The sequence below is a fragment of the Alternaria alternata genome (genome assembly GCF_001642055.1).
Source record: "Alternaria alternata strain SRC1lrK2f unplaced genomic scaffold CC77scaffold_23, whole genome shotgun sequence".
Lineage (NCBI taxonomy): Eukaryota > Fungi > Ascomycota > Dothideomycetes > Pleosporales > Pleosporaceae > Alternaria > Alternaria alternata.
In genome coordinates this window covers 616,966-636,914 of record NW_017306212.1, presented here as the reverse complement: position 1 = coordinate 636,914, position 19,949 = coordinate 616,966, and the positions used below count along the sequence as shown (strand labels likewise).

General features: G+C 51.2%; 8 protein-coding genes across 8 annotated transcripts; 5 read left to right on the top strand and 3 right to left on the bottom strand.

Moving 5' to 3' along the window:
• Positions 1-1,073: 1,073 nt before the first annotated feature.
• On the top strand, positions 1,074-2,770 carry CC77DRAFT_1024559 (hypothetical protein). The gene is made up of 3 exons (XM_018525897.1): positions 1,074-1,605; positions 1,661-2,101; positions 2,157-2,770. Exons 1-3 carry the CDS (start codon positions 1,414-1,416, stop codon positions 2,310-2,312), a joined length of 789 nt encoding a protein of 262 aa, XP_018381548.1. The 5' UTR covers positions 1,074-1,413; the 3' UTR covers positions 2,313-2,770.
• A 2,782-nt stretch (positions 2,771-5,552) lies between these two features.
• Positions 5,553-5,768, bottom strand: CC77DRAFT_900807 (hypothetical protein; the record flags this gene model as incomplete). Its single annotated transcript, XM_018533577.1, has 1 exon — positions 5,553-5,768. A coding segment is annotated over one exon (216 nt), but the record flags the coding sequence as incomplete, so codon positions are not given.
• A 2,867-nt stretch (positions 5,769-8,635) lies between these two features.
• CC77DRAFT_1024554 (hypothetical protein) lies at positions 8,636-10,066 on the bottom strand. Its single transcript, XM_018525896.1, has one exon. The coding sequence runs from the start codon at positions 9,893-9,895 to the stop codon at positions 9,017-9,019; it is 879 nt and encodes a 292-aa protein (XP_018381546.1). The 5' UTR covers positions 9,896-10,066; the 3' UTR covers positions 8,636-9,016.
• A 1,340-nt stretch (positions 10,067-11,406) lies between these two features.
• Positions 11,407-11,713, bottom strand: CC77DRAFT_945595 (hypothetical protein; the record flags this gene model as incomplete). Its single annotated transcript, XM_018535028.1, has 2 exons — positions 11,407-11,565; positions 11,618-11,713. The coding sequence occupies 2 exons, from the start codon at positions 11,711-11,713 to the stop codon at positions 11,407-11,409; spliced, it is 255 nt and encodes an 84-aa protein (XP_018381545.1).
• Positions 11,714-11,890: 177 nt separating this feature from the next.
• On the top strand, positions 11,891-12,504 carry CC77DRAFT_1065686 (H+-ATPase G subunit; the record flags this gene model as incomplete). Its single annotated transcript, XM_018528834.1, has 6 exons — positions 11,891-11,911; positions 11,942-11,980; positions 12,032-12,065; positions 12,118-12,126; positions 12,177-12,277; positions 12,340-12,504. The coding sequence occupies 6 exons, from the start codon at positions 11,891-11,893 to the stop codon at positions 12,502-12,504; spliced, it is 369 nt and encodes a 122-aa protein (XP_018381544.1).
• Positions 12,505-13,041: 537 nt separating this feature from the next.
• On the top strand, positions 13,042-14,862 carry CC77DRAFT_972364 (alpha/beta-hydrolase; the record flags this gene model as incomplete). Its single annotated transcript, XM_018535857.1, has 8 exons — positions 13,042-13,225; positions 13,280-13,287; positions 13,334-13,566; positions 13,733-13,860; positions 13,909-14,143; positions 14,198-14,320; positions 14,373-14,407; positions 14,461-14,862. The coding sequence occupies 8 exons, from the start codon at positions 13,042-13,044 to the stop codon at positions 14,484-14,486; spliced, it is 972 nt and encodes a 323-aa protein (XP_018381543.1). The 3' UTR covers positions 14,487-14,862.
• Positions 14,863-14,924: 62 nt separating this feature from the next.
• Positions 14,925-17,169, top strand: CC77DRAFT_1043784 (hypothetical protein). Its single transcript, XM_018527331.1, has 2 exons — positions 14,925-15,512; positions 15,567-17,169. The coding sequence occupies exons 1-2, from the start codon at positions 15,186-15,188 to the stop codon at positions 16,734-16,736; spliced, it is 1,497 nt and encodes a 498-aa protein (XP_018381542.1). The 5' UTR covers positions 14,925-15,185; the 3' UTR covers positions 16,737-17,169.
• Positions 17,170-17,484: 315 nt separating this feature from the next.
• On the top strand, positions 17,485-19,898 carry CC77DRAFT_998423 (hypothetical protein). The gene is made up of 2 exons (XM_018536534.1): positions 17,485-18,054; positions 18,103-19,898. The coding sequence occupies exons 1-2, from the start codon at positions 17,895-17,897 to the stop codon at positions 19,551-19,553; spliced, it is 1,611 nt and encodes a 536-aa protein (XP_018381541.1). The 5' UTR covers positions 17,485-17,894; the 3' UTR covers positions 19,554-19,898.
• Positions 19,899-19,949: the final 51 nt, after the last annotated feature.

Sequence of the window (19,949 nt, the reverse complement as noted above, 5' to 3'; positions counted from 1 at the left end):
CACCCGATAGCAATGACATTTACTTAGTGGAGATGCCCGTCGTCGGGCAACGAGAATGTCACGTCTGCTGTCGCTTCCCGTACCTGATGTCGAAGTGTTGTGCCTCTTCTGTTCCGCCGCGTTTCCACCTCATTCCATTTTCCCCTAACAGACCAATTTCTTCTAAAAACCATGCCGTTGCATGCACATTGTGCACATCATCACTATCGACTCCGGTTTTCTCCCACATGGTGGACATTGTGACCGGAATGTGGCCGGAGAAATGGCTTATGCTGCATTCAAGTGAAGTTGGCGATGGGATGTTGTGGTTGGTCGGCATTGCAAGCCACTAAGTTTATTAGCCGCCCATTGTCCCCGTTCGGGACATTTGGTGATGGACGGTATGGAGCTGCGCTCAGACGATTGGACAGAAGCTGAGATGCGGGTACGAAAAGACTGTAAATAGGCCTGTATGCGGCAGGGAGGATGGCTGCAGCGCCATCAAGGTAGCAGCCTTGGAAAGTAAATTTCTCTGCATCTGTCGTCAGCCCTCGAGCCACAATCCCCCGTTGAATCTGCAGTGTGACAGAAACTTATCTGCACCTTGCACATCCCGACATCACATGGCTCACCCGGCTTCTGCCTCTCATTGGTTTGGTGTTTTCACCCCAAGCCAGTGCGCTGCGTGACGGCCCACTTATGTATTCCCCGCCCGCATCAACGAATGAGGGCACAGAAGCAAGACGCCCGGCTACACACGACAAGGCCGCCCACCACTCCCACTTCACCATCAAGCGCTCGCCGTACATTCGATAGACTGCTCTCCACACCCGCTACCAGCTTGCACCCTGCGAACATGGCGTGTGTACGCAGCCCAGGTAATCAATCGCTACCGGGAGCTGCGGGACCTGGCCCATAGGCAGCGTAGTGCAATACGCCGGTTTGCCAGCCCCTCGCTAACGCCCAATTGTCGCTCAGCAGCTGTGCGATGCAGTGTCTATAGATAAGTAGGCCTGGAGCCGCTCACATCTCGTCTTTTTTTCTTCAGCAAGTGTGTCAAGTTCAGAGCTGTTGTGTTCGTCTTTTGTCTATTCTTTTTACCCCTCCCCTTCTCCCTCTCTACTCTCTCCCCAGGCCTGGTGCCATCTAATAATCACTACTCCATCGTCGACCTTTATACCCACCCTTTTTTACAGTAATCCAATTCTTTGTGGCCGGTCCACTTCAACGTAATACACAGTTCTACTTGCTCGAAACGAACTTTCAAACTCACAACGACAACGCAATACTCGCAAACCTCGACGAAACTCTCAACACACACAGCTTCATCAGCAATCTTGACGTCTATCCATTAGTTTGGCATTGGACGAATTGAAAGAAACGATTACATCATAATATCAATCTTTAAAACAGAAAGAAAGAAATAAAATCACAATGGCCGCTATCCAGCTCAATTTCACTCTCCGCACCTCCTCCAACTGCAAAACCGTGCACTTGCTCGGTTCCTGGGATGGCTATCAGGGTCAGCTCCCACTTTCCAAGGATCCCAAGAAGTCCGGTGGCTGGGTCGGATCATTCAAGTTCCAAGGACAGACTCTGAAGCAGGGACAGCGTTACTGGTACTACGTACGTATTCAATCTCATGTATCATGCGATAAGCTGGAAGCTTACAATTACCCAGTACATCATCGACGGCTACCACGTCTCGCACGACCCCGCCAAGGATCACACCACCGAGCCCACAACTGGCCGCAAGCTTAACATCATCGATATCCCGGCTGCCAAATCGACCTCAAAGACAACTACATCCAGCTCAGACCGCAAATCACGCCGCGTCTCGACCGCTTCCATTCCCAAGGGCCGCGGCCTTAGCCCAGAGCGTATCGTCGCACCAAAGCCACAACGCCCACACGAGACGCGCCAGGTTATCAACACTCAGTACGACAAGACAACACTTGAGGACCTCAACCGCCGCTTCGCCAAGCAGCAAATCGCAGAGTCGTCCGACGAATCAGACTACGACTCTGACGAAGGCTCCGATGTTCCCTCGCTCACTAGCCGCTCCACAAACAGCTCCAGCCCATCCAGTGTGAGCTCTGGTAGCTCATGCTGCACTTGTGAGGTAAGCTGTGACTGTACAGAATGCACTTAAGACATACGCTAACTTCATGTCACAGCGCTACGGCATTACGCGCGCTGGTGACCGTGTCAAACTCGACTGTGGCGGAGCTCGCTGCGGATACTCCGACGATTCATCTGACTGCTCCTCTGAGGACGAGTACGTGTACGAGGAGAAGACCACCCGCCGCCAGGGTGTCGTCATCCGCACCTAAGTGCATCCCGGTGTCTATCTGGATACCATTGTGCCGACGTCGTCACCTGCACCCCTACATTCTTCTTTGCAGTGTGCCGTTGCGTCATTTTCAACATTTTTCTTCTGTGCATATTATGATTACGAATCTTCTTTCTTACCTTGTCTATCAACGACAATCAGCCTCGTATTTGCAGGCTGGTCTTCCGCTCTTTTGGGTATTTATGACGGGTTATTGCTGCTGGTACTGGGGCTTCCCATGGGTTTACGGATGGGTATGACGAGGCAACTGCCTGCACCTTATGACAATAGCTTAACAAGCTGATCAAGGACCATCACGACGCTGATGTCCACATTGTGCCAATGCACGCTCATGTAGGAACACTATAGTTTATTGAATCTACAAATTCGCATGGGCTCGTGCGCGGAAAAGATACCCTAGCATTCGAGATACTTTTCATGAGTGATCACCCGGTTTGAGAGTAGTGAAGTCGTGCCGTCATCCTACATCGATGCGTCACAGATAATGGTACAAAAAAGTTCGTCTTTTCAGAGTTGTGCGCTGAGGATCAAAACCTATCCTAAAGATGTACACACTGGTTCACTTGATAGCTTTCGAAAGTCGATAAGCATGCATAGCCTGGACATTGGTCTTGGTTTCTATGGGACAGCTTAATTAAAACGAACTTTTTCACAACTGTGATCAGGTTATCTGAGGTGGTCATGGCGTCCACAGTTCTCTGATCTAGGGTACCTTTTCACTAATAGATTCAACCCAGAGAATAACCATGTCCATCGTCTCAAAATGGAAACAACAATCGCTATCAGCGCAGTATGATACGAATACGTAAGCGAGACGAATGCAACCCATCCGACATGTTTAGAGCACATGACCCCACCTCGCTGCAAGGCATTCCACAATCCTAGTGTGAGACATCTCAGCCCATCATCGGCCTCCACCCAGCTGCATCGCCAGATCTGGATTCGGTATCACGCCAGGATAATTAAGACTAGTCGGATTCCACCCGCCCCAATAAGGATACCCGCTAAGCACTAAGCATTACTATACGTTTGACGGCAACAAATTCACATTGAGGCTGTGATTTTGCGATGCAGGACAAGGTACTGATAGTGCTAGTGGTGGAAATGGAAGTGTACACTAGTGAGAACACTTCTATGGGTAGGCTCACGTAAGGCGGGATCCTAATGTCAAGCCGATTGGCTTTAGGGCATATGATTGGAGTGGCTCCAACGACTAATTTGCCGAGGTTCCTGATATCTTCTTGATAGCTTGGTCCAGCCAATTGACATGTCTTATCCTGTGGCCGTCTAGGATGTGTTTCTTGTTTTACGCTGTGCGATTTAGAGTACTGCTGAGTCGGTAACCAAAACCTGCACTGGCTTGATGAGACTATGAACGACAGGGCAAACCTGAACGAATGAAGATACAGGAACGCTTCATATCTAGATGAGGCAATGTAAGCATTGCCATCGCCTGTCAAAGTATTTGTCCGATGTCCAATCAAATTTACTGAATCGACTTCTCATCCGTAGAATCTCCTTTGAACTTTGAGCTAATGCAGGGGTCCTTTGGAGCACCAGCATATCGGTGACGGTAAATTCTGGCCGACCATGGGCCCACGACCCGTCTTGCCGTTGTGGATACAACGGCTGAACACCCAGCGTCTTTACGAGCGGCCCACAAGGGTGAATGAGGGTCCCGGCAGCGACCGTTCGGGAAGCCTTCGGCTGGGACGCATGTATTACTAGATCTAGAATGTAACGATCCGGATTCAATTTTTATAGGCCAGCGAATGAAGCAAGAGATGCGCCAAGGGTTCTCGAAGTATCATGGAAGCCTAACTTGGAATATTAGCTTGAAACAGAGAGCCCTGGTTAAACAGACTAGGCATAACAATAATCCAAGTACGGGTAGTCTTAGTGAATATCTTGTTCGCTCCAGTTTGAACAATGGGCTCCTCCAAATCTGATCGATACACCGACGTGCTAGAAACATCGAGTATCGTCAAGGGTACAACTTCGATATGTTCCGAGTCTAGTGAGCAGATGAGAGCGCAGGGAGAATCTGGCCAACCGATGGCAAGAAGCAATGGATGCCTAGCTCTCAAGCTATGACCGTAGGATAGCCACGCAAGCCGCAGATACGAAAATGAAAGAACTAAATTTCTCCAGCGGCAGTCGCGGTATCCCTGAATATGGAAACGTGACCTCTTCGCCCTGCGCCCGAAGCTACGCGTGGTCGATTACAGCTTGGATTCGTGAGCTTGCAGCGGAAGCAACGGCCCTCGTAGAGCCATGACGAGGCGCATCGTATCCACGGGGTCGTAAGGATTCCGAAAGACTGTGGCGCAATCAGCCGAACCGCCGAGATCGTAGGTGCCGAATGTTGTTCACCGGCGACGTCGGAAACGGCCGGAGTATGAGTCGACCTGCAGTGTGGTCGGAGTATGGTCGAGATCTGTGATAGTGCAGAGAAGTATGATGCGATGATGAGTGGAACGGAGAGTGGCGGTTCTCACACCGACGGATATGGTGAGTATTGGGTATGTACTGGGAGGTTTGTAAGGTGAAGAAGCGGTAAAGTAGCAACCCGCTAAAAGTGGGTCCCCTTGGCGAAGATGACGTCGCACTGAACTCTTCAACACGCTACGATGCTTCACTCCAGCACCTGGACACGAATTGAGCTAAGAGTATACCATCTTGTCGGGTTGAGTCAGATAAAAGTATGGGAGAAAAGTGGGGCAAGATTCTCCGTCTTGGAAGAATAGGCTTCATTGCTGTGGCGCCTTGCGCAAGGCAGACTCAAACGTGTTCGTAAAAATAGCACAAAGATGTTGAAGATTAACGCTACGAACGGTGAGTAAGAAGATCAAATGATCTAGACTGATAACACTACTCCCAGTTCTACCGGAGATGGGAATATTCGTAACTCCCAAGTCCTCGTGATCGTACAATGTGGACCGAAACAAACGCCGCCATCCGTTACTTCCGTCTTCCATGCATGTAGCCCATCATAACAAACCCGAGACCACTTGAACTCCATGGTAATGCGTATATTTTCGAAATTGTGAAAAGGTGCGAACGTAAAATTGCTGAATTGACAGCACAGAGGAACCAGCTCAGGAAGATAAAGTGCGTAGTGATGAGCAAGTAGGCGTTATGAGAAAGGCCATAGTCCAGTCTTCGCAGCTGAATGAGAGTCTCCATACACAGCTCCGTGGGTTTATCGTAGGTATGCCGGAGAGTATCCACCGCTTCCGTAACCGGAGTCTGGTAGGACGCCTGTATGGTAGGCTTGAGGTCGATGGTTGCTATGAGTACTGCAAGCGTAGCCGACAAGAACCGTCTTCTCTTGGATACCATGTCCCCGTTGACCATGAGCGGCGCATGGATCAATTGCGTGTTTGTAGTACAAGCATCGGCAGACTGAATAGCGTTCAATGACTTGGTAGCACATGTTGACGGGTACTCGTGTGTGTGCGTGTGTGTGTGTGTGTGTGTGTGTGTGTGTGTGTGTGTGTGTGTGTTGGTGTCCGATAGTAAAAAGGTGGTAGAGAGATTGTAAATATTTGATATAGCTTGAATGCAACGATATGAAGCAGTAGAGAAATGTGACAGGCGTGGAATGAGACGTGTAGTGATGAATCCTGACTCAACCTGACAAGCCGTAGCATATATACCAACGGGAGTGAAGACAGTCAGAACGCATAGGCTAGTGTGGGCCACATTCGGTAGGCATCGTTGACTATCCGCAGGTCCGTCAGGCAACGGGGACCAAGTGTAGGGATGAGTGCACAGTCAGCCGGCCGCTGCTAAGATGGGATTCTCAGAGGTAACCAACACAGCCATTGCGGCCGTTAGCTTGTCGACGATAGTAAAAGAGGCATGGTCCTGATACTCGGCAGGGGTTCGTAGTTGGCTTCTTGGAGGCTCTTTAGCTGCCGTAGATGGTGCGTAACATGTTCTGATTGGTCTCTGGTTGGTACCATGTAATATGCCCTGATCGCTGAGCACATCAGTAGAGCTATGGACAAGGCACGCAGCAGAGCAAAGATGCATAACAAGTCTTTGCGCGGAGGGAGCTAACCGGGGATGCAAAACCCCTGTAGCGCGCGGACCATGTGAGCGTGCCATGATACTGCACAATAGCTCATGCGCAAATCGGTGCGGACGTTAGCAAAGTAGGTGTCACGATACCTGCGTGAATCTAATCGTATCTGACAGCTGGCTGGGTTCAGCCACGCTTCCTGATATAGTGATGGCTCGGTGGACACGGAGGGGCAGTGACTTTTCTGACGTCGATTACTCAGGCTCGGGCCTCTTCGCGGACCACGGCGCTTTCGCTGGAAGGTACTCGGTTGGCCCGTTGCGCCTACCGGGCGCTGTTACCGATCTGAAGGTCTATTGTGCGAAGAAGAACGCGAGTACGACGACGTGGACGTCGAGGTTGGGGGTGGAGGGCACGTGCAGGGAGTATCGCTCCAATGGGATTCCGTTGTGGGGCAATTGGCAGCATGAGGTATTCTTGGTCCTTCCGCCCTTCCCCATTGATCACCTCTCAATGGACCCAAGCCATCTAATTGCACAGTCGATGACTTTACATGGCTGCGCGAGCTATCCGTTTTCACCATCATCCTGTCGAACTGCATGGGCCTGTGGAACTGCCTGGAGCTTCAGGCTGACCAGCTGAGTGCTGCCTGGAGACCTACACGTTGACGCACCAGCGCTACCGTCGATATTTCGAAATAGCTATTTGTTCGCTTCCACTATTGGTCGCGACCACTTACTGAGTAACTTTCTGCATCTGTCGACCATGCAAAGGCCCCTCAATTGCGTCCAGGATCAAGCACACCGCCAAAATAATCAGATGCGGACAGCTTCAAGATACCTCGCTCGCGTCATAAGTTTATCCAAACAGTCTGGTCGATCCAACGGCAATCTTTTGGTTGGTGCGCGCGTGCGCCAGGTCCCCTGTTGGGACTGAATACCCTGCTGCCGGCTCTGGTACGCGGCTCGAGGCTGACCTGCAACGTTCGACAGTCATGCAGCCCTATGCATCCTCCCGTTTCCTGGAAACACGTGGTGGCGGTCAACATGTCTCACGCAGCCCTACCACGATTGCATCTCCGACCACCGGTCACGTCTTTCACGACCACAACCACAGCTTTCTCTCGCATGGTTGGGATCGTTTCGAGAGAGTGTGGGTGTCACACCCGCCACATAATAGGATTACTTGTTCCAGCGAACGAACACTTTAGGCCCGCAATCTACCAGAGCATTTGGCCCCCTTTCTGCGTCTGGTCTCATCAGAAGACTGTGATGGTGTAACAATACTTGGCTTGACCCTTGAATCAACCAAGGCTGTTGTGTTTCGTCGTAATGGTGCGTACAATCGAGCAGTGACTTCATCTTTGGGAAGCCCGACGAGCACAACCACAATCCAGCTGGGCCAAGGGCAATAGGCAGCACCACAAAATAATTCCGGAGAGCAAACACTATACCGGCCGCATCTGCAACCTTCGCATGTAATCGTGTCTACCTCTAGGTGCCAGCCAAAATATAGCAACAGACCGGAATGCGACGCACTGCGTCGGGTGTCCCTTTTCCTCGGCCTTAAACTCCAACAAACTCATGATGACGCGCGTACGCGCACACTTTAGTTTGTCATAACTGGAGTGAAGAAAACACAGCATCGATCATGAGATAGGTTAGCCAAGGAATGAAGATGCTATATTGCAAGCGCCACGAAGCTGACAGAGCAGCCTTACCACCGATATATACCCGCGCTTCGTAGTCCTATCATATCCTGCAGAAACCTCTGCATGGGCAAGCGAGCACTGCCTGTTTAGGCCGACTATCGCTTCATATGTTCCCAAGTAGCAATTACACGATAGTCTACTTCACCGCTTCGACCCCGCGTCAGCTGACTTGCATCAAGCCAAATACCCCACGCACAATCTCGCCCACCCCTTCCATAGATCTGGGACCGGGCGACTGTCTCGGGTCCTATAACGATGTCGGCACTGCCTAGTTACCACTCACCGGAAATAGGGCAAACGATATGCTCGACGATTCCCCCAGATGTCCGACAGAAATACCGATGATGTTGAGTGCCAGATCACACCTAGGCTCGTCCATAGATGGCATACACCGCCTTCTCTTTATCTCCGGATGTGTTTGCTGCAGTGGTACCCCACATGTTGGTGCCACAAAAGCGCAACAACATGTGGATCTGCGACGAGGCGGCACGGTCTTGACCGGAATTCCTGCGTTTGGTATAAGCGAACCGGCATTCTCAGTGAGCCAAGGGCGGCTACGAATGGAGCATATTCATTCCCAGATAGCTTAGACAAGATATACATGTACTGTAGCTATACTTATGGCTTTACATTTAGATAAGCTGACGCCAAAGCACAAAGTGGAATCGCCATGTCAATATGGTGCAAATAAAGTAATAGGTAAATCTTTAGTATGGATTGGTAACGTATAAATGAAATCCTAAAAGCCGATGGATACCAACAAAGAAATAGACTTGAGGGTATCACCAAATCATCCTCTAGTGCCAACAGGATCAACTATCTCTTTGAAAACAGGATCCTCCAAAGCAAAAACAAAAATCTCCAAGCGCCTCAGTGTTCTTCTAAGCAGTCGTAGCATCATAATATTATACATCTCCAAACGACGAAGCCAAGTGTTGAGGTGTCTTTACATGAGGACACCAGCAAACACCATCATGCCAAGGGCATAGTACCCAGCGTACTTTCCAACCTTCAAGTTGATAGCTGCGCTGTCATCATCAGAGCCACCAGGCGCAGTAGTACCCTTTTCAAGAGTACCGTTGAGAACAAGAGTCTTGGTACCGTTGACATCTGAGACGGTGACAAGAGTCTTGTTGAGCGCAGCATAGCTGCCATTGCCAACAAGGTCGTTGAGATACTGCTGATCATCGTTCTCGTCGCAACCACATACAAAGCCCTCCTCGCACACACACATGACAGGGAGAGACTCGTTGCGGCCCTGGGTTTGACGGACCCATAATTCGCGGCGGTCGTTGTTATTGTTGTTGTCGTTGTCGTCGTTGGTGGCGGACTGATTGTAGAAGCGGTAGGGATTGTTGTAATGGTAGGGATAGGTGCTGTACAACCACAGACCGGGCATGATGAGCAGCATAGTAGCAGGCAGGAGCAGGGCACCGGCAATGAGTCCCTTGGGCGTCCGTGAACCAGCGGTGTAGGGTGTTGCAGCGCCGCCGCCGTAATACCGTCCGCCAGCGAAAGTGCGCGGTCGACCTGAGCCTGCACTTGTGGAACCACCAGCATTCGAGGTTGACGATGTACGTCCGGGGGTGCCGCCTCCGCTGCTCCCACCTGAGCGACCGCCTCCGCTGCTGCTGCCACCACTGCTTCCCCCTCCTCGTCCTCCTCCTCCTTTGCGACGCTCTAGGGTATGGTCTGGTGAGACAAGTTCAGAGGCAGGGACAACTCGTCGGTCTTCGAGGACATTGAGGGCGTTTGATTCCGGTATCGATGCGGCGCTGATTGCCTGTGCGGCAACGAGGCCGGTGAGGAACTGTGAGAACTTCATGGTGAAGTTGATGTGTGAGGGTGATACGAGAGGGTCGCGGATGTAATGCACGACGCCAAGTGTCGGGTCGAGGTAATACCGAGAGAGTTACAAGGATGTTATGGTGGTAGTGGAGTATGCGAGAGAAGAGCGTAAGAAGTTTGCTCTGTGATTGTGTAGCAACTTGCTAGGTATAGGGTTGGATCAATGTACGACTTTGCGAAGAGGCAGGCGTGGGTCTTTAAGGTTACGCCGGTCAGAGACATGGGTTGCACTGCCCTGCGTCATGAAAGAAAGCCTGGGGCAAAGGGTAAAGCTTGGTCAGTTGGGACCCGCCACCCTGCCAGTTAAGGCTAACCTTGTAATTTGAATTGGGTGCCTGACAAGCTGCCGGCGATCCTACCAATCTATGGGCTAAATTGTATGGATCTTTTGTGGCTGAACTGTGTTGCTCTTTGGGCGACGGTGAGCAGGTGCCGCAGAAGCGCCGTTAATCTGCTAGAACAAGCGCAGGACTGCACAAGTTGCCAGACCGAAGTTGGATACCTGCTCACTGTGGACCACAACTTGAGCCTCCCCCCGGAGAATCTTTCGTTGTCCAATATTCATGACGTGCGAAACGATCAAGCGTATCGAATTACTCGGGGAAGATGACCTCATGGTCGCTGATCTGCCGAGGCGCTAGAATGCTTTCCGAACCAGATGTGTGGCCAAACGCATCACAGGACGAGGAACCAACAAACCAGAGGAGCAAGCTCAGCCGAATATCCGATTGCGCCTCGATGTTGTTTGTTAGTGAGAGGCATTGTAATCGCTATGAATCACTGCCATAAAACACCGTCATTGGTGCGCATATGTGCTCGGGCGCATTAGACGTATAGCGCGGAAACAGTAAACGCCAAGAGCGCAATCTTATGTATTGCCGCTGCATGCAGCATTGGGCACAAATAATAACGGATCTTGTACGCTGAATGTCTTAGTATCGAAGCACATGGCGCTTTGTTGGCACGACCTGATAACGGAAAACGGGCAGCATCGTGGCAGAATTGACAACAGGGACCGGAGTGGAAGTCTTGGCAATTGTGACAGAACATGATGTGCTACAACGCAGGGCGCCTGAAAAGTAAACGACGCTTTGTGATTGTTGGATATTTGGTTCCACGACCTTGCTTCTTTCTTCCGCTTGACCGTCTCTCTCTCACATAACTTCTTGTTGTGCGTCCAAGCGACTTGGCTATCCGACACGACTAACCCCCGTTCCAAATAAGCTTTCCCACGAATGATGCTGATTTGTTCGCGTGTGCCGATATGTTGTTTACTCCACATGCCAACCAAATAGCCAGGCCTCGAGCCGTTTATGCTCGCGAGGCTGTGTATACGCCGGTCCCTTGGTCTGGGTTCAACGGGTGGCGCAGCCAGGGCACGTGGTAAGCCTCAGGCTTCGTGACCGCGACTGCGGATAGCAAGTCTGTTGTGGCAAGGTGCCCACTGTTCACCGGCCTTTGTACAGCGGATATGGTTTACTCGGGGTATCATCGCCCTTGATGTGGTGGTTCGGCGGGGCCTCCATCCGACACTGTCTGATATTTCAGATATTCCTTCTCCAGTTCTCTCTGCATCTCAAAGTCTGCCTGTCGCTCGCGCTTGATTCGCTGCTGTTCGAAATCGCGGATGACGCCCATGTGCATTGCCTGCTACAAGTCAGATATAGTTGCCTGACCATGTCGACTCTAGAACACTCACTGCCTTATCGGCCTTTTGCGACCAATGCACAAACGCGACGGTGCCAATCGCTGTGACACATGTAGTCGCCAGGGTAATCTGAGACGCTCGAGACATGGTGGGGATCGTGGAGTGATGTCGAGGTAGGTGAAAGAGCCTTGTGTAAATTGGAGCGGGACCATGGCGGGAAGGAGCTTGGGCCTTGGAGCACCTGCCGCCAAGTCCACGGCTGCATCATGCCTCTCCGCAACTCAACCCTGTGATAACCAACATCCCCACGATACCATACTCAAGATGGCGAGTCTACATGTAGCTGTAGGCTGGAATCTTCGCTGACAGCAACAGTCCGCCCAAAACTCCCAGGGTATCCAGACCCTGCTCGACGTAAGGCAGCGCAGCCCAGTTCAACCTCCGCATAGCTCACATAGCACCTAGGCCGAGCGCGAAGCTCAGAAGATTGTCCAGCAAGGTATTTCGCGTTCCAAACTGCTGTGCGGACGCAGCTGCTAACTTCTCAACAGCCAGAGAATGTAATCAACGCCCGTCATGCCCTGCTGAAGCAGCGCTCTAACCTATCCAGACCGTACCAAGCGAGTCAAGGACGCCCGAAGCGAAGCACAGAAGGAGATCGAGGACTACAGAAAAGAGAAGGAGTCTGAGTACCAGAAGTTCGAAAAGGAGGTGTGTTGGTGGACATGATGCTCTGTATACGTAACGGACGTTCAAGGCTGACTATGGCGCAGCACAGCTCAGGCAACCAGAAGGCTGAAGAAGATGCGAAGAAAGACACAGATGCCAAGGTCAAGGAGATTGACGAGATTGGCAACAAGTCCGGCAGCAAGGTTGTCGATCAACTTATCGAAGCAGTCGTAAATGCGCACCCCAAGCCACCAGGCAAGCAGGATTAGAGCGCCGACATGGTGAATTTGGATGGAGAACAGAGTCAGACGAGTGAGATACGGGAGAGACCTATGGCGAAGAGCGTTCCTTGTACATGACCTTTGATGGACCTAAGACAGCCAAGGTCGATGTACCACCTCGAAATACAAGCAACAGGCGATTTACCGCAAGTACGGTGGATGTAATCAAATTCAGCATGCATACTTCCTAAGCTTTGCTAGTCAAGACGGTTATCAGGTTTTCAAATGCATCTAGGTCTTACTAGCACCGTTGAGTTGCAGACACTATTAGATTCTGAACATATTCCCCTTCTACTGCGCTTGTCGTATCATACGTATGAATCTCTGCTTTTATCTGCCAGGGAAATCCAAGGCAGGCTCACATCTCGATCCATGACATGCATCTACATCTCTCTCGTTGCGGACCCTGGCCCACGTCGATGGATCGTCGCTAGCTTCCCGAGGTCAGGCCTACGTCACCGCTGTGGAACTTTGTAGTCTGAGTCTCAACGCGCCTCCAAACCGCAACACAATGCGCTACACCCAATGATACGAATTTGTGCTCGAGTGACGACTCGCTCGTCTGCGAACAAAGCCACGCCATTTCGAAACTCACCGATATACACGGCTCGCCAATTTAGCAGCTCGCAATGGCGCAAAGAAGACCCGCGCATCTCAGACTTTGGTCGCGAGATCGTAGATGAGTTTGCCGTGATGCGCGAGAAATACGGTACATCCACGCCAAATTCGCACCCATATCATGACAACAGCTAAAGTTCTGTAGATACGCCTGTATGCGACGTACTCCTTTCCAAACCGCAGCTCCTGACACTCGTAGAAACACACCATAGTCCTTGCCCACGGTTTACTAGGCTTCGATGAACTACGAATCGCCGGGCAGTTTATACCGGGCATACAATACTGGCGCGGCATAACAGACGCACTGGCGCACAAGGGCATTGAGGTCATCGTGGCTGCAGTTCCGCCTAGTGGAAGCATTGAGGCGCGGTCTGCAAAACTGGCTGAGAGTATTGCGGTCAAGGCAAAAGGTAAACAGGTTAACATTATCGCGTAAGTTACGAGACTGGAATACAACGTACTGGTGACAGTTCGCTAATCGCTCGCAGACATAGCATGGTACGAGCTACACTATCATGGTGTAATACGTAGTGGCTGACCTTTGCATAGGGGTAATGATCATCTGCACCTGACCACAACGACTACTAAGCATGCGCAGAGGCCTCGATTCGCGTTACATGATTAGCCAGCTCCGACCGACCGACTTTAAGATACTTTCCTTGACCACTATAGCCACTCCACATAGGGGCTCTGCCTTTGCAGACTACATGTTTCAGACGATCGGTCGTACGTCAAGGACACATTCTTGGAAGAAATTCACTAAACCATTCCCAGCTCGTCGGATCAAACGTGTCTACAGTGTTATGGAGTACTTTGGCTTTGAGACTGGTGCCTTCTCGCAACTCACGCAAGAGTACATGCAGAACAGCTTCAACCCCAAGACGCCAGATATACCAGATGTCAGATACTTCTCGTATGGTGCGTCTCTCGAACCGACTCGATGGTCCGTCTTCGCACCTTCGCATGCCATTATCAAACAGAAAGAGGGTGTGAACGACGGACTAGTCAGGTGTGTATACAGCTCGCGTTCATTATGCTCAATACCAACTAAGCACCTCAATAGTGTCCAGTCCAGTCGCTGGGGCGATTACAAAGGCACTCTGATTGGTGTAAGCCATCTCGACCTGATCAATTGGACCAATCGTCTTAAGTGGTTCTTTTGGGAGCTCACAGGTAGCAAGCGCAAGTATGAAGTCGCGATTCATAACCTAGTCTGAGTCAAGGCTGACAAAAAACAGTTTTAATGCTATTGCATTTTATCTTGATATCTGCGGTCAGTGATGACCCTTCCAACCATGTACAATTGATTTCTAATAAAGTTTACAGATATGCTAGCGAAGGAGGACCTGTAGTTCTGCCAGATGCGACAATAGCTAGCCATCAGTTTTGAACCATTCGAAGCCTAGCAATTTCGACGGCAAAGCACTCGTGGCTTGATTGTCTTACATGTAATTTTCGGATTCAGCGTATATTCTGTGTGCAAGGCATGCTTTGAATAACCTCATCTTGGGGAGGTTTGGGCCTGGTCACACCATGCTCATGTAAGACAGGGGCATGTTTCAGCCCGGAAGTGCGGCTATGGCCGTGGCTGTGTACAGCCAAGTGTCCGAATTGGGGGTATGACATGCTGGGCATGCAAACTCATACTTAGATGGAGACGCAAAAGATGTGAATTCATGGAAAAGCCTCAAATATCGTATCAAATTGAGCCAGGAAGTGTTATGGTGGTTGATATCATGAAACAGTCTGGCATCTAGTTATGACGTTATTAGACCCTGGCCTGATGGGGAACTGGAGAACCCCGCGCGCATCCGTTTTTGCGATGCGCAGCCCGCATCACAAACACCCTCACCACATGACACGCGTTCTCCTGGCTTAGCCGCTGCATCACCGACATACTTTCTGCGCTAAAATGTACTTCTACTCCCAGCCGCAACCTTAATCCTTGACTAGATGTCAACTTACCTTCACAAGCTTCGCGACTACCCGTTTATCTAGGTGTGACCTGGAAGCCAGATACCAGCCACAGATTCTGAGCGCGAACCGTTAACATGATCGTCAACATAGTGCTTGAGCATCCTCACGAGCACTACACCAATCTCGATGTCATACAAGGGAGGGTCTTCTTGCGCGTGCCGAATCCGACCAACATTAGCAGCATTGTTGTGAAGCTTGAAGGCGAGAGCAGGACCAGGCTACTGGCACCCATACATCCAAACAGGCCAGACAAGCAGAGACCAGTCCTAGAAGTGCACAAGTTCTTGTACAAGACACAAGTGGTATGGCCGACGAATGTGCGTCCCGAAGACATCGCCCAGAACTCGAAAGCGGCCTTCACTATCAATGCTGGGTCCTTTGAGTATCCGTTTCAGTTCAAGGTATGAGATACAATACAGGTAGAGAACTTTGTTCATGGCTGATCGAGCTTGCAGCTGCCTCTGAACACGCAATGTCAGCAGACGAACAATCCCATCTCTAATGTTTCCTTCTCAAACGCGATCCCCGAATTCGCAAAGACACCAACACAACACGTCAAGGCGACACTTCCTCCTACACTAAGCGGTTTCCCGGGGGAGGCCGAGATACGATACTATGTCAAGGTCACAGTGAATAGGCCACAGTTCTTCAAAGAGAACCCGAGAGCGATAGCAAACTTCACTTTCCTCCCAATCGAACCTCCGAGACCAGACAAGACAGACGGAGAGGCATATGCAAGGCGACAACACGAGTTTCTGGAGAATGCACCGAGCGTGGCAGCGGGTAAAAGGCTGAGCTTCTTCGATAGAAAGAACTCGACGGGAAGTATCCCGCCATCGCCGACATCAGGCAGTGTACCACCTCGGGTAGCGATCGATGCGCGATTGCCCAATCCTGCGATCCTTACTAGCAACCAAGACGTGCCACTAAGACTGCTCGTGAAGAATGTCAGCGCGCGTACAAAGAACATTTACCTACAGATGCTCCAGATTGAGCTGATAGGATACACTAAGGTACGTGCGCACGAAGTGTCGCGTACGGAGTCGAATAGTTGGATATTGTGCTCCTTCAGTAATATGGCTATCCCAATTGGGTCTCCGGAAGACCCTGTAGATACGGAGGTTCCCATCAATGCGGAGTACTGGTCTGGAAAGCCGGTGCCCAACACCGTATCGCCCAGCTTCACATCATGCAACCTTGCGCGTTTCTACGAATTGGAGATACGCGTCGGCATCGGTTATGGAAGCTACAAGCACGGTGAAGATCAGCTCATCGTTCTACCACTTAGACTACCAGTCAAGGTCTATTCAGGCATCGCTCCGCCCAAAGCTCTTTTGGAAGCTGGTTTCAATGCAGAGAAGCCCGGAACTCTTGCCCCGCCACCCCACGCGGCCCCTCGTCCTCATACTCCAACGACGCCAACGCATGGAGGCTTTGATGGTGCCAATGCCTTCTCTGGACAGCCAATACAACCCCAGCATGCTCCTGCGTATGACGATGCCCCACCGAGCTACGAGGATGCAATTGGACAGGATCTTCCTCCGATCAATGGGTACAGAGGCAGTTACCAGCCTCCTCCTGTGCCCGAAGGCGCGCCAAGATTTTCCGATGAGAAGAGACGATGAGAAGTCGTGCTACAGGGGAGCTCGTTTTGATAGATTATATCTTAGCAATCGTGTACTCTTAGTGGTTGTGAAGCTGTTCACATAAAGACGCGGCGGATATTCTTAGGGTGCATGATAGGCAAAGCTGAAGCGTTGATGGTCGGCCCAGATGTGTCAAGAAGTGGCGATGTGGGCTGTTGGTAATCGAGGGAGTTTGGGCCGCAACAAATAAACAAAGAGGCACGCGCATTGCAGCCGAAGCGGGGGAATGCAGCATTTCTGAAGAAGAGGCCGGATGTTGTTCTGTTCAATGAGTATAATTACTAATAGCATTTCTGGAAACATAGGGGGCTTTCAGTATCCAATCAGTATCATGTTTGATGCAGTCGTCCCAAACATGTGTATCCAGGTGCGGGGTATTTTGCACACGCTCAAACAGACGCGCATAGCCGGCACCAATGCAAGCACGGCAATTGTTGTTGTTGTGGTCCTCGAATCGCGACTCACCAGAGCAACGTTCAGAGCCCACTATGCGCACTAATAGACGCGTCGTGCCTGACTTGCGGGATTGCCAACAGCCCTGCACGCGACTGGAGAGCTGACCGCCAGTCGTGTGTGTCCAGCCACAAGTTCCAAGACCAAGGCACAGACACGATGCGAGACTACTGCAAGAGCCGCATACACTATCCCGTGCATGCTAGCATCTGGTTGGCTGGAGAGAGTGAAATGTTTCAAGCCGGCTCTAGGCTACAGCCCCACTCAGACACTTGGTCGAATCGTCGCGTCCAACACCATATATACACGTCCTCCCACCGCGAGATGGTCGCGTTTTCCGATCAATTCTTCGGCTGCTTTGCGTTAAGAGTTGGGAATCCGGTGGCCGGCTCGTTGGCATCTAGGGGAACAATGTTTGACTCACACTTGCAGCTCACGTGTAGTAGCGTTGGGCCCCGCTTTGCGACCATGCACCACGCTGTGGTAAATACGGCTGGCTATGAGTCCGTGGCTGTTCCTGTTGGATTCTGGTTTCCTGAGGTTCGCTTTTCTCTCTCGAATGCTGCATGTTTGAACCGACTTTTACAATTTACTTGAGATTTACTACGAGATTGATTCCTTGAACAAGACACGCCTGCTGTACCACACAACACCATTGCATGCGACCAACGCGACTATCACGACATGTACTCACAGCGATCTTCGCCACCGCCACTGAAGCGCTCACATTCATCTGAGAGCCAAAACAGTTATGCCAGCGCTGCGACAACCGTGTCGCGCGCAAGCTCCAAGCTACTGTTTGGAGAGATCCCACTGACGCCTGCGACAACCGTAGATGGACGCTGTAAGTCGCTCCTTCGCAATGCGCGGAGCCTCTACTGATCTCATCAAGCAATTCGTTCCAACGGATCCATCTGCAACTTGGTCCTTTCAACAAGCTCCGTCTTCTTGCGCTTTTGGCTGAACGATACTTGCCGCGACAATGTACTGGACCACATGGAGCCCGAGGACCTCTCCAACTTTCGCCTTGTATGCCATGACTTCTCCTCCAAAGCTGCCCCACGACTCTTCGAGAAGATGACTGTGACATTCAAGACCTCTACCTTCTCGAAACCTGCGCGTCTCGAAGCGCTATCAAGGATAGGCCGTCACGTCAAGACTTTCACCTTCCACATGCCACATGGTCCAGACACCTGCCTGCCGCCCATCATTGATCCTTGCACTGGCACAGAGAAACAATTCATCTACGAGCCGCAAGTTCAGATACCGCAACATGGTCCGGCCAAGGACAAGGCACCCAAGTATGGAAGCTGGGAGATGCAAGATCTACTCATCAAGCAGTATCCACCGCTTTTCCATGCCGCAACAAATGTTCCTGCATTTTGCGCTGCCTTCTCTGAACTGATCAACCTCACACATCTCAAGGTCTCGTGTCCAGGATCTACCGGCTCACTTCGACACCGACGGGGTGTAGTCGACTATGCGCTCATCTCTCTTCGCATCGCCGTCGAGCGCGCTCCACTGTACAGTCTCTCTGCCCTTTCCCTTCATCCAATCCACCCTGGCGGCCTCTTGTACCTTCACCCCATGCACGGCTTCGGCAGCACACCCTCCTCGGCCAAGCGCTGGTCTCAAATACGTCGCCTCTCAATCTGCATGGAAAGTATACCCTTCACCTCAAGCTCCTCACGTACACGCGCCCAATCCGTAGAACACCTACGCATCTTACATGCCTACCTCTCAACCCTCTCCCGTGGTCTAACCCGGCTCTTCTTCCGCTGGAAAGGCGAGCGCGGACCCTCTCCCTTATCCCTAGACCGGGAACCCTGCATGCTTCCTAGCCAAGAAGAAAGCACTCACCCCTCTCTCCGCGGCCAAACCCATGGTCCCCGTCCTCTCAAGTTCCCCCGCCTCCGTGTTATGGAACTGGAAAACGGGCTCATGGACTCGGCACAAATCAGTGACTTCATCACAAAGCACAAGCGCAGCCTGCGCGAATTCAACTTTGAAGATGTCAAATTACGCGAAGGGGATTGGGATCTCGCTCTCGAACCTCTGACCACCATCACCGGTAGCGAAAGCTGGAAACAGTATCAAGAAGAGGTCATGGATGTTCCCATCATGCTGTCGCCTGTTGATGCTGAACCTAGGGTCATGGGCCCATTACTCGAGGAAGTTGAACAGGCGATTGAGGAAGTGAGCGGCAAGGAGAGGAGGGAGCATGCGCTGAGCAGGTGGTTGGGAAGACCAAGACAGTCGAAGAAAGATAGCTTTTGGGGTGGGGGAAAGCGCTTTTTGCATCTTTCGTCATGGAAGGGGAGTTCACCTGTCATGGTGAGGTAAGCTTCACGTTGCTATTCAAGTTTTTACGGGTGTACGATACCTTTGGTTTGGGTACTTGGGAGTTTTGCTGTGGGACGTCACGGTTGATACCCATCGGGAATGGTTTCTTGCGTTCACTCTCTTTGCCTCTTTTCTTGGCATTGTCCTGGAATTTGGGGGTTATGGCCTGTTCACTCTTTCCATTATTTTCTTATTTTGTCTTTCCTACGCTCATTACGACTTCTACGTCTTTACGGCCTTTACGACTATACCACTGAAATCATGCTTACGGGGTTTTTCACGATGATACGAGTAGCATAGCACAGCCTGACGATCTTTAAATGACAATCTCCTTCTGTTCCTTACCTCAACTCCAGCTATGCTATACTACGTGCGTCTTCTGGCGAGCAACACGGT